Source organism: Poecilia reticulata, linkage group LG9 (assembly GCF_000633615.1).
Source record: "Poecilia reticulata strain Guanapo linkage group LG9, Guppy_female_1.0+MT, whole genome shotgun sequence".
Taxonomy (NCBI): domain Eukaryota; kingdom Metazoa; phylum Chordata; class Actinopteri; order Cyprinodontiformes; family Poeciliidae; genus Poecilia; species Poecilia reticulata.
Window position 1 is genome coordinate 6,452,644 of NC_024339.1, and position 18,170 is coordinate 6,470,813.

At 42.5% G+C, this 18,170-nt stretch overlaps 2 protein-coding genes across 8 annotated transcripts in view; one reads left to right on the forward strand and one right to left on the reverse strand.

Moving 5' to 3' along the window:
* galnt9 (polypeptide N-acetylgalactosaminyltransferase 9) overlaps positions 1 to 18,170 on the forward strand; it is a 1,026,805-nt gene that overhangs the window by 385,475 nt on the left and 623,160 nt on the right. The gene's annotated exons all lie outside the window — the stretch shown is intronic.
* Positions 10,794 to 18,170, reverse strand: part of fbrsl1 (fibrosin-like 1) — a 353,282-nt gene continuing 345,905 nt past the window's right edge. For 4 of the 7 annotated variants that reach the window (XM_008417610.2, XM_008417609.2, XM_008417606.2 and 1 more), the window contains 5 exons: positions 17,314 to 17,446; positions 16,159 to 16,242; positions 15,095 to 15,178; positions 13,993 to 14,233; positions 10,794 to 13,296 (listed from right to left, as the gene is read on the reverse strand). In XM_008417610.2, coding sequence (XP_008415832.1) covers positions 11,997 to 13,296; positions 13,993 to 14,233; positions 15,095 to 15,178; positions 16,159 to 16,242; positions 17,314 to 17,446 — 1,842 coding nt within the window. In that variant the 3' untranslated portion in view covers positions 10,794 to 11,996. The remainder of the gene's footprint in view (positions 13,297 to 13,992; positions 14,234 to 15,094; positions 15,179 to 16,158; positions 16,243 to 17,313; positions 17,447 to 18,170) is intronic. The other 3 variants (XM_008417608.2, XM_008417613.2, XM_008417611.2) reach the window with 3 other exon arrangements.

Consider the following 18,170-nt stretch of genomic DNA (forward strand, 5'->3'; position numbering starts at 1 on the left):
CCCCCCCCTCCACTCTTCAAACTGTGAGCTGAAATCAGAGGCAACCATGTTGGACTGCACAGAGTGAGCAGCATTCACGGCCTGAGATTGCTCAGTGTGGGATGGGAACGTCCACAATCAATATGAGCTATTTCCTACTCAGCCTGCAGCGGACATGGGTACATTTATGCTAAAGGGGGAGGGGAAGGATTTAAATTTTAAGGATGTAATCTGTTAACATTGGAGTTTTCGCGGACAAATATTCACACAAACACACACACACACGCATACACACACACGCACACACACACCAAAAAAGAGGAAGGATCTTTACCAAACACCGCATGAGGAATTACATGGACGCAGAAGATCTGCTAAATCAATGTCAAACAATTGTGGGCTTGGTGGAGCGGCTGAGTGGAATGTAATGAAGATTGACTGGCTGGCGATTGCATCCCCCAGATTACCCCATGAGCCAAAAAATGTGAATGCAGACAAAAGAGCAGCGGTCACGTCAGGCTGTTGGAAAATATGAAACATGAAGTGTTTTTGACTTGGCGGTTTTTGTTTGAAATTGCTTTTTTCTTTTCATCTACGTCCAGGGTTCTCAAACTGTGGTACATGTACCACAAGTGGTACATAAGCTTTATTCAAAAAAACATCAAAGTTAAAACCAGTTAATTAACAGCTGACTTCTGATGAAAAACAATAATGTCCAGACAGGAAACACATTTTTTCTGTTATGGACTTAGACAGAAATAGCTGGTGCAGTTATAGAGTGGCTCTCACTGTATTTCAGGTTTTTGAAAAATAAAAATATATATACATCACAGAATTGGTTCCAAGGTTTTTCCACTTGGAATCAGACTTACATCTTATATAACCCAACCAGAAAACAGACAAATCTGTAGAAGGGTCAAAACATACAACAACAGAGAAATGCAAAAGTATACACATTGAGGCTCATGCTTTGATGAAACACTTATTCATTTATTTCAGCATTTTAGCATTCTTTAATCATGACTTGCCCATATTTGTTCACTCGTCTCCAAATGATCAGATTTAGAGAACATCTTTAGTAAACAACAGTCTTCAGGTGACTGCAAATCTTTTATGTTGAATTTCGTTCTGGACTTCGGTTAGGTCATTGCAGAATGATAATTTTTGTTATGTTTTTTGAAGCAGATGGAGAGTTAAGGCGAAAACTACTCTTGAAGAGAAGTAGTCAAACAGAATGATGCTGCCACCACCATGTTTATCTGTGGGTGCAATGTCCTTATGGTGTCGTTTCTGGTACCAGCATTTATGTTTTTCGGAATTTTGGCTGAAACTTTCTCTTAGGTCACAAACAACATTCTCCGACAAGGTTTTGAGAGACTCTAGGAAGTTCTGGGTACTTTCTTTGGAAGAAAAAAAATGCTTTTTAAAAAAAAATTATTTTTGCATCTCTAACTCCAAACCTTTTTGTTGTTTTGAATCATTCATGGAGGGAAATACTGGTGTGCTTCTGAGGATTGTCCTGCTGCAAAACCCAACAGTCCTTCAGTTTAAGAAAAGCTAAAACATTTTCCTTCCGGTGGAATAAACAACTCGGTTCCATCAGTTGCAGCAAGTCAACCAGGCGTTGAAGAAGCAAAACACCTCAGACCATCACACTATCTCCACCGTTTTTTAAAGCTCCAGTATGCAACTTTTTTGAAAATATTTTTTTTTACATATTTGTTAAAGCTGTCACTAGGTTTTGACAGCATGGTATGAGACAGTTAATCTGTGAAAAAATAGAGTTCCTCTGCCTTCTCCCAGTGCTAACTGGGAACAACCAAGGGGGTGATAGCTAACATAACCTATTGTGAATGATCAGGCTAATTAGCATAGCTACCTGTGACGGCGGATAAACGGTTTTCCTGGAACTGTAAGTTGTTTCTCCGCCATTAACACTTTGGGCAGCGAGTACATGAGGTTGACTGATGGCGCTAAGACCCTCCTCCTGACTCTGATTGGTTGTTTTTGTCCGGGAGTACTGCACTTCTTCAGATGGCAATAGAGGCTCAGGAAGGAGATGGGGGAGTTTGATCTTTCACAGATTACCTGTCTCATAACAAATTGTCAGGACATTTTCAACAAATATGTAATAAACTTTTTTTTAATAAAAGTTGCATACTGCAGCTTTAAACATCAGTATGGCTCTTTTGAAACTCTGATTACTTTGTAATCTTTTCCATATTGACAGATGTAAATTACTTTGTTTCTCCTTTGTGATTGAATGTCTTTAGATCAGGAAAGCCAGACGGTTTCTTTTTTAAGTGATTTCATGATGTTCAGGCAGAAGTATGTTTCTAAGAAAATTGAACTCAGAACGTTACCTAATGGTTAAAATTGTGACGTCATCAATTACAAAGTCACTATTTGAAATCTTACTCAACTCACCTTTGTCTTAAGTATTTTTTTTAGTATACGAAAACACATACCCAAGCACCGTAAACTTGTGCAAATGCATTTTATTGCGAGTCTTAATGCTAGTACTTGGAAAACTCGCAGTCTTCTCATGAGGTGCTCGGGATGAAAAGTTAAAGAATGACAAATCTACGCAGAAAAACAGGTGGTGCACATTTCCGGTTCTTAGTAAAGGATCAGCACGTGCGTGGATCAAAGTTGGTTTGTGGCAGCAGGTTGGTCCGGTGCCCTGACTTCATCACCGGCAGCTCCACAGCAGCCTGATCTGGATATTCCAGCGGGGGCAGGGAAGCCGTACCTCCAGCAGCCCTGCCAAAGGCGCCCGTTTGTCAGGGAAGTGAGGAGATCACAGGCTGAATGAATCTCCCTCGTCCCCCAGACTGTCAAGCTCCGTGCGTGTATATCAGAGACAAAAGAGTCGACGCAAAAGAGACCAGAAACCAGCAATTCTGTTAGGAGACAGTCCACTTCTCAAAGCCCCGGCCCCACACCCACACACAAGTGTGCCCTTTGAAAAGAGGCCTATTAGCCTGGGTGAGCGAGATTACAAGCAAATAAAATTACGCTCATTGTGATATTTGATTTCATAATACCCCCGGAATTGTAATTACAGCGCAGTCGCACGTTTCATTTAAAAACCATTCGTCGACAACAAAGAATCAGAAATGGCAACGAGCGGGTTGCACATCCGTCGAGCGAGCGCGCATTATCAGCCACGTTTCACCCAGAAGTAACAATAACGAGAGACAAACGGGGGGAGACAATAAGAGCGTAATCAGGTGAGAGAGTGGGATTTAATGATATGGAACTGCAGAGCTTTATTTTTCATCTGTCACTCTTTCGGTGTAAACCATCCAGAGAATGTACGTCGAAAAGAAAATTCCCCCTGCAACGTCGAAACCAGCTTTTTGTTATTCCTTTACTTGCAGGTTTGCTTCTCACGAAGCAGCACAAGGGTAAAAGCATCAGCACATCTGCATACAGGGTTGCACCGGAGGTATAACAGTTTATTGCGATTGGGAATGTGGGCATATGCTTGTCTGGCTAAAACCAACAAGCAGAGGGGGGGGGAGATAAGAGACATTCTTGAATGGCACAGAAACAAGACAGGAGAAAGAGCCAGCATGATAGCAGCGCTTGTTGTTCTGATGTGTTAAATAGCTGGCCTTCAACACCCCAATCAATCGCCGAGTGAGCCACTGTGTAGCCAAGGGGCTGCGTGAGATAGCCAAATGTTTTCAGCCAATGGAGCTTCGCCTCCATTCTTTTTCACAAACACACGGATCCAGACACACACACACACACACACACACGCACACACACACACATTGGACAAGAGCCGTCAAGTATGGGAACCTGGGATTTTTTTTTTCCCCTACACTGATAGGTTCAAGTATGTGTATGTTAGATAAGGACTTTGAGGTAATCTGTAGCTGAATAACACCAAGTCATCTGCAAAGTATTCAGCAGCATGGTTAACTCTGAATGGTACCCTTTTTGGCACGGAGCTTTATCTGATGAAAGGTGACGTTGCAGTTTCGATTGAGCGACTCAGGTAAGAGTTTACACCGTACGAGACTGCAAACTAGAATGCAAGAAAGCCGTACCTGTGGGAGAAGACAGGCATGTCGTATGGGGGTCCAGGACCTCCAGAGGCCTACCGCTGACTAATCTGAAAACAATCCGCTCTACAAGCCCCACTGCAAGTGGAAGAACAAGCCTCTTGAGCAAGCTGTGACATTAACGAACACAGCAAGATAAGATAATGCGTGTTATCTGGGAGATAAGAGGCTTTTCAAAGTGTGTTTGCTGCCAGACAAATTTCCAAAGAAGCATGGGAGGTGAGGGCTGGGATGGTGAGAAGGCCTATTGGAGCGGATGTAACGAAGAATATGATGCAAACCTTATAATAGCTTTCTTGTTATTCTTTTAAGGAAGCCTTTTGATCACATAAATACAAAAGTATCGAGTCCCCACTGTATACAGCCACATGTAATAAAAGTAGAGATACAGGGGGAAATCAGCTTTTGTCTGGAATTGGCCAGCTTTCAGCTCTGGTTACCGGTCCGTTGGAAACTCAACAGTCAGACAGTTTCCTGGTTCAGGATAGGACAATTGGTATAAACCGGAAGTTTGCACTGATAACAATGGTCTTAGGTCTGGACGCTATTATTTAAGGAATATATTTCAGTATTTTTAGAAATATAGGAGACCATTAAAATGGAAACTTTATTTTCTATTGTGGTTTGAGACATATCTGTTGTTTCTCAAGGCTGCGAGAAGGTGAGAGAGAGCAAGACTTTCTGCAGATAAGTAGACTGACTAGGGAAACATGTTGAATTTGGAAGTTGACAGCTACTTGGAAGATATAAAAGCAGGGCAAGGTAATCTACATTTTCTACAATATAAAGAAAGAGTGAGTTGTTTTTTAATGCTCACCATGCTAGTTGCTAACAAAACACACCAAAATCACAAAAAATGTAAAGTCTGTGAATTAAATGACTCTCATACACCCTATGCTGTAACTCTTCTTATATAATATAATATAATATAATATAATATAATATAATATAATATAATATAATATAATATAATATAATATAATATAATATAATATAATATAATATAATATAATATGGGACACACAATCCTCTGGTACCACTTGAAAAACACTTTAAAGACAATGAGAACACATTTTATTTTCATAAAACAATGGAAGATTATTACTTTAGGGAAGTTTTCTGCTTTTACTGCATATTAAAAATTAACATGGCTACAACCACTTAATGTCTAAACTGAGGAGAGTTATTCTCTCTAGCAGCGGAAAGTGTCCAAGGCACTTCTCCTGAGGCTGTCCAGACTTTTCATCTGCTCCACATCACCACTGAACACACAATGTCCACGATGTGGTTAGTTAGTCACACTTCCAACAAAAAAATGGGCAGCTGCTTCACACACCATCATTTTGATCAATTATCTGGCCTGTCAGACTCCATCTGAATTTGAAAGTCTGCAGAAAGAGGAACTAAAAGCAATGTGTTTAGACAGACTGTGCAAAGTACTATTGGTTAATGTGTGACTTTAATATGTTTTTTTTTTCAACATTGAAGTCTGTAAGATGAAGTTAGACTCTTAAAATTATGAATGCAGTACATTGTTTTTATTTTTTCAATTCTCTGGGCTGTTTGGAATGACATTTCTGACAAATGCTAAATATTAGTAGCAAGCAAAGCTTCCTGTGCTATAAAATCTCTAACTTACTTCCAATTATTACGCTCTATTTATATTTTACAAACACCGCAGCATATTTTCAGCCGTGGCACCAGACAGCTCATTATGGAAAGAAAGTGTTTTATTTTTGAATGTGCTGCAAATTTCTTTTTTGGTATGAATTCCATAATTTCCAATTGCACAGGCAACGTTCCCTCACGGACGCCAGAAACTAGGTGTGCCAGTGTCAAACTGAGCAAAAGCTTGTGCCACCAGAAGGCATCGGCTACAACTGAATTTCTAATTTTGTGGTTTGAGAAAACTTCCGTCTTTCCCAGGTGCCAAGGGCTCTGAGGCGATTCCAGCGAAGAGCCAGGAATGCTCTGCTGAGCGAGTCATGGTGGAGGAAAAAAAAAAGAAAAAAGAAAACTAAAACGGTCACGGCGAGATGCATATTCAAATAAACTTCACTCTTGGCCTGCGCACACAAGCCATGTTGTCACCAGCTGGCAGCGCTTCTCACCGCCCCTTCAAATGCTGAGCCACTTTTGATTAACGTCTCTTCGGTTAATCATGTGCGTTGGCTGTGCCAAATTGGACAAGATGCATATGGCTTACATTTCCCTCAGAATCTCTCTAATTTTAAAACAAGACCAAAGCGTTGGGAGTCTCATTTTACCCAACATACCCATTCCTTAAGTCTACTTTTGTCTGGTGTCCATACATAGAACGGGGAGGGTGGTGGGGGTAGGCAAGTTGCCATCCTGAGAGTCCTTGAATGAAAAGCGTATCGCTGCCAGATGCACCCAGCTGCATAAATGTTCTTCCTTTTTTTTTTTTTTTTTACAGCTTGTGTACATAATACGGCCAGTCTGAGAGATTGCGAGGCTCTGGGAAAGGCTGGAAAAAATCCTGAAAACTGAATCAAAGTGGAAAATCTACTTTTCAACTGGAACTCCTCTTTTTCCATCTGCCTTTTCTGCTTCCGCCGGCCTCGTTTGCTTTCTGAGGTTCCTCTGAGTGACTCTTGCTCCCACCGGTGTGGTCTTGCACTCTTGATCCACATTCAACTAAAGCCTCCATCCAGGTAGACTTTGGCAAAGTGTATCACCCACAATTCATTGCTGTATGTAACGTTTTGAATGAAAAGGCGAAAATATGGCAATGTTGAAAAAAAAAGTGTTGAAGTAGTTTGTTTCGCTCTACTGTATGAATATCAATGATATTGAGTTTGGCTTTGTGTTCAACAGGTCACAACAAGACACATTTGAACAACCAAATATATCTCATAAAACGACTTTGGGATGCAGAAATACGTATGTTGGATATTTAAATTTAGATTAAATTTGTATGGAGATAAAGTAATAGTTTACGACGTTTTTTTGGTAATATTCTGACTTTATTCTCGTAATATTACGACTTCATTCTCTAAATACAACTTTTTTCTTGTAATTGAATACTTTTTTTCGTACAAGTTTATTCTTGCAATATTATGACTTTATTTTCATAATTCTACGAATTTGTTCTCGTAATTTTATTACTTTATTCTTTTAATTTTATTCTGTTATTTTTTATTAGTATGGCCCTTAATACTCGTTCCCGCCATTTTGGACGTCGCAGTTACGACGCAGAGGCGCAAGTCGATGACGTAACCCGTACCGTAACCAGCGCTCTCTAACCCGCATGTGGACTTCCACCGAGTACACACTTCATAGAGTGGTGTACGGTGTAGTGCGAGTATTGGGACCAGCGGCTGGCCGTACAGTAAATCTGTCCTCCTCCTCTACCAGCTCACTTCTCCCTGCATAGCTTTGGAGGCGGCGCCGTGAGGCAGCTGGAATATTTGTCATAGGTCCAGAGGTGTAAAGACATTAGACAGCACTTTGTCACCAGGGTAAAGAATTCACACCATTTCGTCGTGTCCAAGTCAGCTCCTTAACCAATGAGTGGCCTGGCTTCTGTCAGCTGCGGCTCAGTTGACACCGAGGGCTAAAAAAAGATGAAGGATGTGCGCTGCTACCCTTTTTAGGCGGTCAAAACAACACGCACTCTCACAAAGAAAGAGCTGACAGCGAGCCACCGCCAGAGCCCTCCTCGACTCAATGCTCTCTCACCAAATTCACTCCGTTCAAATGTAGTTTAGTGGCGCAGAATGACTGTCGACTCGTCAGGGTTTGCTGTCCCCCACAGACAGACAGGCTTGAACACCGAGAAGAGCCGCCGCCACCTCCCAAATCACCAGGCCCCAGCAAAAAGGAGCCCTGCAATCCAAATGCGGATCATGGCGGGGGCCTCCCGCCTCATTAGCAATTTCCATTTCAAAACAGCTTTCAAATGAGAACTAATGCATTAAGTCTCGCTGGGGGGAAAGAAGTCAAGGGAGCCACTATACGGTGGCGCAGAAAGGCTTTCATACATGTTTTATCAGTCGGGGGAGGACAGAGAAAAGAAGCTTGGACCGAACCATTCATTTCTTGCCCATCCTATTAGCTTGGCACTGTGTTATTAGCTGCCATTGTGCTCCGTAAGAAGTCCCTCTGGCCTGTTCTACTGCTCGTTGAATCTGGGGTGCAGCTCTGTGCCAAGCGGTTTTTTTTTTTTTTTTTGGAGCCATTTGATACCATGAAAATTCAATCCCAAACCCTCAGCATCGAGGTTTCTACCAGATAAATGGGGAAAAAAAGGATTGGAAAAAAAGGATTACTGGAACAATAAGACAATGTCTTACCTCAAATGCCGCTGTATCCTATTAATTGGGATTATGACAAAAATAAAAAAAATAAAATTCCAACAAGAGCGTTCTATCTCGCAAAGGCGCTGTAACAAGAAATCCTGTTATAGCGACAATCAACATCAATGACAAATGAGGAAATAAAAAAAATAGAAGAAAAATTATGTACAGTCCTGGTAACAGACGAAAAAAAAAATCTTAAAAAAAACCGCTCCCACACTTGAGTAATGACTCTAAAAAGAAGTGACAACTGCAGACGCTCTGATAATCCACCTTAGGTTGGATGTGTTAGGCGAGGTGTCAATTGTTTCCCATCTGATGATAGACTGTGTGCTGAAATAAATTGACCTTGCCAGACGATGAGTGAAATTGATGGAGCTTTTCATCTCTGGAGGGCCGCAGCGGTAAAAACGGCTGAAACACAAGGCAGGCTGATCGAGTGTGTTTCTGTACACCGAAGCTCACCTGGTAAACACTTGGTTCCAGAAAAAAAATAAAATAAAAAAAATATATATATATACATCACCACACCGTGACAAGTAAGAGGGATATGAATCAGGGCCTCACAAAAGTATCCACTTTGAACTTGTTCAAATTCTGCAACAATCGTTAATTTCAGGGGATTTCATTTGGATTTTATAACCAGAGGTGGAAAAATGCCTCTGTGAAGTTGAAACAAAATGATTTATGGTTTTCCTTTTTATTTTTGTGGGCAAATACAGATCTGAAAAGTGTGGCATGCATTTGTTATTTTTGATACCAGCTTGCCTGTTCCAAATTATAAAAAGCATGAAAAAACTAAATTATGAACAATATATCAGTTTTCTTACACTATTTGGCCATATTCAATAAATTAGAATATGCTGACAATTGAGTCTTGTCAGATTAAAAGTACCTTTTGAAAACAACCTTTAAGCAGGTATTTTAATTAAGCAAACATTTCTGTTTTTAAAAACATCTCAAAATGCACCTTCTCAGAACAGCTTCTAAAGTACAAATAATGTCCTGTTTTATGCTTATTGTGTGTTTTTATGTCCACTGCTATAATATTACAGTGTTTTGTTTTTTGCGCTCTCTTTGTAGTTTTGTTTGATTCCCATAAAGTGTCGGAGTTCTTAGAAAAGTGGCACATAAAAATGTATCATTAATGTTTATTTTTTTTTATTGGTCTGGTGTTATACTTTAATCTTATATATATATATATATATATATTTTAATGACTTAGCAGAAAATCATCATGATTAAGAGAAATAAAGGTGTTAAAACGACAGTATTAGTCTGTTAATCTTTATAATGTGTTCCGCTTGGTGATGGAGTTACTGAAATAAATAGATATTTCAATAACATCCTAACTCAATGAATGAGTCGGTACAGCTGCATGCCGTGGCCGTAATGTAACAAAGCATTCGAATATTTTTGCGAGACACAGTCCTTGTTGTTTTTTGTCATCCTGGGTCGAAGAACACTCAGTGCTAATGCGAGGGCGGCCTCTGACAGATGCTACCCACATGAGGAATATGTGGTTCAATTACCAGGAGTCTAAATTGAAAGTGATAGTGATTTAAGCCTTCCCAATACACCGGCCACATTCTGGCAAACAGTCTTTTCAAGGAGCCATTTTGAAAAAAAACCCCCCAAAAAAACCCTGTTGGAGTGTGTGAGACACAGGAGCGCAATTGATTTTCAATAACATCCCCTAATGACCTGGCCACGGTTTGATCCACGCTGTCATTACGGGGCTGCTACCATGGCACGGGATCGTGAGGCACAGAGCGCCGGGCGGCGAGATGAGTAGTCGAAGCATTATCAGGATGAATTGGCCGTCTCCAGACAGGCGGCGAGCGCAGCCGCTGCCCTGTCGATAACAGGACGGGGGCACCTCAGGACTGCCTCCGCGGCCCACTCCGGAGAGCCTTCCGGCCTCATTAGAAAAGCAGATGAGTGGCACGCACGAGGAAGGGGGGAGCTTCTTCCCCGTCATCTGATAGCCTTCCTCCCAGGCGTTGCTCCCTGTAATGAGTCCAGACCGCAGGTCAATATGCTGCTGGGCTGCCAGTCAATACCGGTTACCTGCAACACAAACACTCAAAACCCGCTTTCATACAAAATCAATGTTCTATTAGTCCTCCCTGGCCCAATCCCATTGATTCCACCACGAAGAGCTCTGCAGCCCATGTATGACAGATTATGGTCAAATGATCTGATGGCCGGGGCTATACTTGGCTGGCCCAGCTCAGCTGACTTTATGATTTCAGAGTAATAGCTTGATATAAAATGAGAAAACACTGAATTGTGAGAAAACGGAGGGAGAAACGTTATTGGCGAAGCCATCAATCTCATCGTGAAATACCACTCGGCAGCTTTAACCGGCAGACAGATTCGCTACTTGTTTTTACAGTGGGACGAAAGGTAGATCGGAAGTGTTTGACATTAGGTCCAAACTTTATTCCGTACATTTTAAACCATGAATGTTCATTTTTCTTTTTTTTTTTTTCCACGCCTAAAACTCTACTGTTTTTGTATACAAGAGTCTAAGAAAAACAACTGCACAACACCACAAGGTTGACAGATAAAGTCCTTCTGATGTCCACCCAACAGTGTCCGTTTTCCGTTTGGAACTGGTCCAGTTTCTGACTTGGAAGTCTTTGAATAATCCAGATGATTTTCATTGGTACATATGAACATGTGCTAAATCCAAGTTTCTCTCAGCTTCTCCAGTATTGTCAGTTTGTTCCAGTAGATTTCGTTTTGTTAGGGTGTTGTGTGCTGCTTTGCATAGATTGCAGACGATCCATCTAGGCTTCCATACAACACCCTCCCTTCGTGACTTCCATCCGTTGGCTGACTGTTTGACACCATGATTTTCAACAGGCAGGTGATTCCACGTTGTTTCCGTTTAATTTCGTTTTTCTAGAAATGGTTAAAAAGACTAATAAATTTACAACGCAATCTTGCAGCAAAGAATATTAACAGGTTATTTACATCAGTTTTCTTTACAGAGACTGAACAAACATTATATATAATTATATATATATATATATATATTTATATATTTATCTGCATATCTCAAAGGCAAACCAAATAAACAAAATAAATTGATAATGTAGCAATGTACATTGTCATCATTGAGGATATCCAGGTACCATGAGGTTAAATTACTGATGGTTGAATCCAAAGTCAAGTCTTTACATTATCATAAAGGATATGTCTCACAATAGACTGGGATAAATATTGTAAAAGGCAAGACTAATGCACAAAGTACATAAAATTCATAGAAATCATATCTATACATGGAACAAAGATAGGAAATGTACAAACTTATTTAGGACCTTTCCTTTCGGCACAAAGCAGAAATAAGGTATTGGATTAATATATTAATAATTATCAAATATTTAAGTCGGAAATAAACATCCACACGTTTGTGTCATCTTTACCGACATTATTGAACATCCAGTCCACTAAAAATAGCCATGGCATGTGCTTTATTAGCCTAACACACCTTTACTTTGTACAATCATACCCTTTCCCTTGGGGAGGTTCGCTCCTCTCTGGTGAAGGAGCAGTGCATCTTTGATCATGGTATTCCATAAAACAGAAGCGAGGCTTGCTGAGTTTCCAGAAACTACCGAGCCTCTACCTCTTTGGGGTTGCGAGACGGGGAATAGTCCCTCGGGTCCTGGGTGGTGGTGAGGGGGGTAGTCCTCCTGGGTGAGGCTGGCCGGGCACTGCCAGCTGGCACAAGAGGTGGGGGCGCGCTTAATGCGGCGGTAGGGGGCGTTCTGTTCAGAGGACCATTGTGTCCTGTAGAGGGGCTAAGTCTTGGGTATGGCATGCCTCCTAAGTGTGGCATAAAGGGGGGCATGTGGGGTAGATGGCCCTCCATCGGCGACTGGTGTAGCTGATGGAGGCGGGCCCTGTCAAGCTCCTCCCTCAGGTGGAGGCGCTCTCGTTCCTCCGCCTGTTGTCGCATCCTCTCGTGCTCCCTGCGCACCTCCATGAGGTGCTCGTGGTGAGAGTAGTCGTGAGCCTCCCGTTCGCGGTAGGCACGCTCCTGCTCGTACATGCTGGGGAAACGGTGTCCTTGCTCGGCCCTGAGCTGGAAGTCCATGCGCCGCTGCAGGTCCAGGCTGCGGTAGGCCTCTCGAAGTGGGTCCCAGGGGAAGGCGGTGTGTGGCACGCGCTCCCGTCCTGCCAGCGGGCTCACCCCCATGAAGGGAGCCATACGAGCTCTGTCCAGTACGTTGAGGCTGCCCATCTGAGGCATGGCACTCATGGATAGAGGAAGAGAGTGTGACATGGGGACACCATGTAGGCCCGGTGTCGGGATGTCACTACCACGGGGCGAGGGAAGAGGAGGCTGGTGTGACAACGGTGGGTGGTGGTGGTGAGGATTTCCTGGTTGACTGACAGGTACAGGGAGGATCTGTACTGCAGGTTGGGGCGCTGGCTCTGAACTCACCACCATGACCTCTTGCTCCTCCTTTCTCTCCTCCTTAATCTTCATGTCATTTTTCACTTTGTGGAGGAGCTCTGCAGACGGGGGCTCCTTTCTCTCTATGTCCTTGATCGCAGACGGGAGCCCACCGGCTAGCTTCATGCTTTGCTCATTGATCATGGCCTTGGAGTAGGGCGAAGGCGTACGCTGCGTGGGTTTGATGGAGTCCTCTGAGGTCCGCCTCTCCAGCATCTCCTTCCCTGGCGAGCGGCTCTCCTTTACCTTTATGTCGGCTAGAGAGGACTCCCTCTGGCGCTCTAACAGCTCTTTCTCTGCCTCCCGGACGCGGTCTACACTGCCACTGTGATGCCGACCTGAATCGCTAGAGTTCTGACTGTTTGAGCGAATCAGACTGCTGATCTGGTAGCTGACTGGTGCCGAGGCAGGAGAAGAGCGGTTAGAGTGGCGGTTGCGATCCACGGAGTCCCTGTAACGGTACAACGGAACAACTTGTTGAATCAGCACATTATATTAAGCAGATTCTTTTCAATCAAATGATACTATTTTGGTTCCAAAGTAGTCTTCCAAAAAATAACAAAAAACTATTTGTCGTCTTCCTCTAACTTTATCCTCATCTTAATTACCTTCTGCTTCTGAATTTCAGTCACCTGTACAATCTGCTAAACCCTTGCTTAGAGAAACTCTCCCAATTTCTTTTTGTCAACTTTTTTGCACATCTGTTTTTAGTTTGCTTTGTGATGTAGCTTATTTACATATAGGAGGCAACTACAAATCACTTTACATGGACACTACGTAAGATTAATAGCTGGAGTTTCACATTTTTCATCGTCTTGTATAGCGCTTTATCAAGTCCAGATATCCCAGAGGAACTTTACACTACATTCAGTCAATCACCCATTCACACACACTTTCACACTCTGATGGTGGCAAGCTACTGGGCAGTAGCCACAGCTGCATAGACCGGCACCATCAGGTCTTCTGACCAGCACCAGCAGGCAAGAGAAGTGTCCAGCACAAGGACAAAAAGATGAAGACGGATGAAGCGGGGATTGATCTGGTAACCCAAAACTAGTAGTACTTTAGAGAGTTACACCAATATCTAATATTGATTTATACAAGGTCCCAAGTGTCTGAAACCAAAAGCCATCCGTCCTCTACCCACCTGTCCTTATCCTTCTCCTCTTTCCCGATGGATGAGTCTCTTTTCTCTCTGTCTCGCTCTCGCTCTCGGTCGTGGCTGTTGGCGGAACTGCTTCGCTCAGCCTCTCCGGTTTTGGGCCACTGCGGCGGGGTGGGGAAAGATGGCGGTGTGCGTCGTAGCCTGTTCCAGGTGTCATGGTGGGGGCTGCCAAAAGTGGGCAGTCCTCCTGGCCCCTCCTTGGAACCAAACACACTATTGGACCCTGATGGTGGAAAAAAAGAAAGAAAGAAAGAAAGCAGACAGACATTGGACTCTCTAAGTTAATTGGGCACAAAACCTTCTTGAGGACACATAAGACGAGAAAGACTCGACAACAAAAGCTGCTTTTGTCTTTGTCTCTGGAGGTTCTCTCCCCGAAGCTGCTTGGAAGAGTTAGAGGTTAATGGCTCCCCACAACACAGGCTTTGCTTTGGGACTGAAGGGCTTCTCCCCCCACACCAACACCCCCTCCTCCCCCCTCTCCATTTTCTGCACCGGATGAACAGAGGAGACTCACTCGCCCTCTGGAGAAGAAAGCTGTGAAAAGCCAAGGGAGACCTTAGCATTCCACAGCATGTCTAGTCCAATCACATCCCATTTTCACAACAGGGTGACTGATTTGGCACACAGAAACAGGGAGGATAATGAAAACGAGAGGAAAACATAGAGGGAAGGATGCAGAGGGAGAAAAGAGAAAGCCCCTCCATGGAGATGCAAAAAGGGGGCTTGTCGAATAATTAATAGATGAATTGTCACCAAACAGCAAACCTAAGAGCGCCTGCTGGCAGCAGCGAAGTCAGATTAAAGCCAGGCTGTTGGAAACATCACTGATGGATGAAGTGGAGGCAGGGAGGAGTTGTGCTTTGCTTTGCTGTGTGTTGTACTGCTTTGTCGGGTCTCCCAGGGCCAGGGGTTTGGGTTTGACACCGAAACTAGAGCTAAGTGTCTTTTTGCCTTCCCCTCCTCGCTCTCCCTGTTGCCTAACGCTTTCCTGCTCTGTACTGTGCTGTGCTTCTGGCCACAGGGGGCCCCGACTGAGAAGAGGGGAAGCCGGTGGAGGAGGAGAGAGCCGGGCAGCGCTTACCAAGCGAGGGGTTGCCTAATCCTCCGAAGGCACTGGTTGAAAGGTTGCCGAGGCCGCCAAAGGAACTGGAGCGACTGAAAGGATCTGCAAAATGCCAAACAGGGATTAGCAAGAGGGGGAGCCGGTTAGCAGTACTCACCCCGACACCAACCCGTTTTACTCAGCTTTTCTCTTACAAGCGAGTTTTTTTTTTTTTTCTCCTTCTGTGTATTTTTTTTTTTTTGTTAGCGCTGCCATCCTAACTCCCTGCCTGGTAAGTCGTATGGCAGCCAGGACGCAGGATTTACTGGCACTGACTGGAGCTTGATAGGGCAAGAGAAACAAATTTCCCTGATGTGGAAATTAGTTTGAATTTCTTGGAGCAATGTTGACGGTGGTCCGGTGCTGGACGGGGAAACTGAGAGCTAATTAAACTGAAAATCTGGTGAATGACTGACTTCAGTGTAGCAGCCTGACCACTTACAGGTGGGGGGAAAAAAAACATATATGAATAACATTTATCAGTCGATTTTAAATGAATAATCCATCCTCCCCCCCAAAACAGCTGAAATTATTAGAATGTTTCATTTTATTTTATTTATTTCCTTCAAATAAAAAATTAATTGATCTTCAGTTTATTGAATGAAATCAATTGGTAACTCTAGGTCCAAATAGGCTCTCTGTAATAAAAAAAATGAAATAAATGAAATACAATAAATGTAAAATTCAATCTGTTTCCGTAAAAGACTAAATTTATGCCGCACAGAAAATAGTGTAGAATAGTCTCTGTCCGGAGGCCATGTTTGTGTCTATGAGCCCAGACGGAGTTATACCAGATACATCCATGAGCTGCGTGTCTCCTTAAAAAATATACAGCTGCTCGGGGTCAATAGGATCATTAAAAACGAACCCGAGGTCCAAACTTTATCTATCTGCGATTTGAATGACACCCTGGTGGCTTTTTTTTTTTTTTTTTTTAACGCCATGTTCAAACACGAGTCAAAAAACGGGGAGAATGAGCAGGGAATGCATGGAGAGAAAGAGGAGATATGTGGTCAAACGATTGTGAATATGTGGTTACTTACACTTACCTGCCAAATGGCTTGGAGGCAGGAAGCCACTGGGGTGGGGGGCGTGGCCATACGGGGAGGGTGCTGGGTGTGCAGAGCCTATCAACACAGACACACTCACATTATTCAGTAATATGGCAATTTAATCTCTAAGAAACTCCCCAAAAACAAGTCTTGTTTAGTATAAATGTAGGTTAGTTGCTGTGGGAGATTTAAAATCTAATATCAAAAACATAACAGGGGTTTAATCCTAATGTTTTTTTATGTTTTTTTTTTTAACCTTTAAACCTTTTATGGAAAAAAAGAAAAACAAAAGGCAGTGGTGCGCTAGCAACAATCCTTGCATGTTCCTTTCTATTTCCCACTGATCATTTATCAGCTAAACAATTCTTTGTAGGTAATCACATAATACAAACATGATGATGGTAACAAAGTAAGACATTTGCATAAACAATTGTCATTTGTCAGATTAGAATTATTTTAAGACAAAGATTTACATTAAATGAAAACACCAAGGGAGTTCAGTGCAGGTAAGATGTTGACGACTGAGAACTATTCCACAGAAACCCATTGAAAAGAAAAAAAAATCTCGATCTGTTCCTACGCTACGAAGTAATAAAATGTGAATAAATGCACAAACATGTTGAACACAGAGTCGACGCAGGCTGCCGTTCACATTTCCCTTTTATTGCCACGGTTACGCGTTTGTGCTTGAACCTGCAGCGGCACGGCAAGGTCAGGTTTTGAATGCGCAACTAAATGGCTTCTTTTACAAAACATTGTTACTATCAACCACATCTCATGAATTGTTAATGAAAGAGCCAATTATATGAATGCCTCTGACAAACCACAGCATAATTACCAGTCAAAGGGCATTCTCCTTTCTGCTGTAGCCCTCCCCCAGCCCCAACGCAGGGCAAATCAGTCAATTACCTAACGGAGAGTCATGCATATTCATAGACAAATCTGATTTCCTTTACTGGCAAAACATTTGCTGAAAAAGCCCTATAATTAACCGAACACTACACGAGAGGAAAAATACCCACTCCGTTTCATCAGCATGTTTTTTTTCCTTTTAAAAAAAAATGAAATTGCATAAAGGCAGAAAAGCTTCAGTAATAGGATCATTTGTGATTTTTTTTACATTTAGGTTTTAGGAAATCAGCTGACCTGTGGAGGGGAACAGGGGTCGTGCCAGGTCGTGAGGATAGGGGAATCCCGGGAAGACTCCTGGGGCCGGGGGTCGACTGAACAGGTCCAGCTTCCCGTTCATGTCCAGCTTGTGAGGGTCAAGCTGCATCTGCTGTAATTCAAAGAGGCAGAGACAACAACAGTCAGACAAAAGAAAACTAGGCCAGCGGATAACGGCGGGCGAGGCATTTCCAGTGACACAGCGGGCGGTTTATTCGTTTTCGCTGCGTTTCTCCAATTCTGGCTAGCTCTGTCAAACCATCCATGCAAGCTGATTAGGAGCAATAAATCCTCGATGACAAAGGTCCAAAGCCCGAAGAAAGCCTTTGAATCAAAATCTAACTAATAAATATTTTTAAAAACTCCAGATAAAATTGTTATTGGCAATAATGTTAGAATACATTACATTATTCTAACATTAAAAGGTAAAATGTAGTTTTATAGTGTATATGTTCTAGTGATAGTATTACTATTAGAGATGTGCCAATCAGGTTTTTTCCTGCCGATACAGATTCCGATCACCCATGAGGGCCGATCACCGATACCGATCACCGATACCGATCACATAATTATTATTTTTTTAATCATAAGCACTACCAGTTACATTATGTGGAAAAAGGAACCATAAATTCACCTTAATTTAGACAAAAACTTGTTTTTAATTACTTTTTCCAAGAAAAAAACAAAACAGGCATTGTGCATATTCTACTGCTATAGTAATACTATCTTTAACAGACTGAAAACATATGAAGGCTCTGAAGAGGCTAAATAATGCAAAGAGCCAAAATAAAACCTCTCAACATTGCCAAAGAAATTCAAGTATAAAACTTAACATT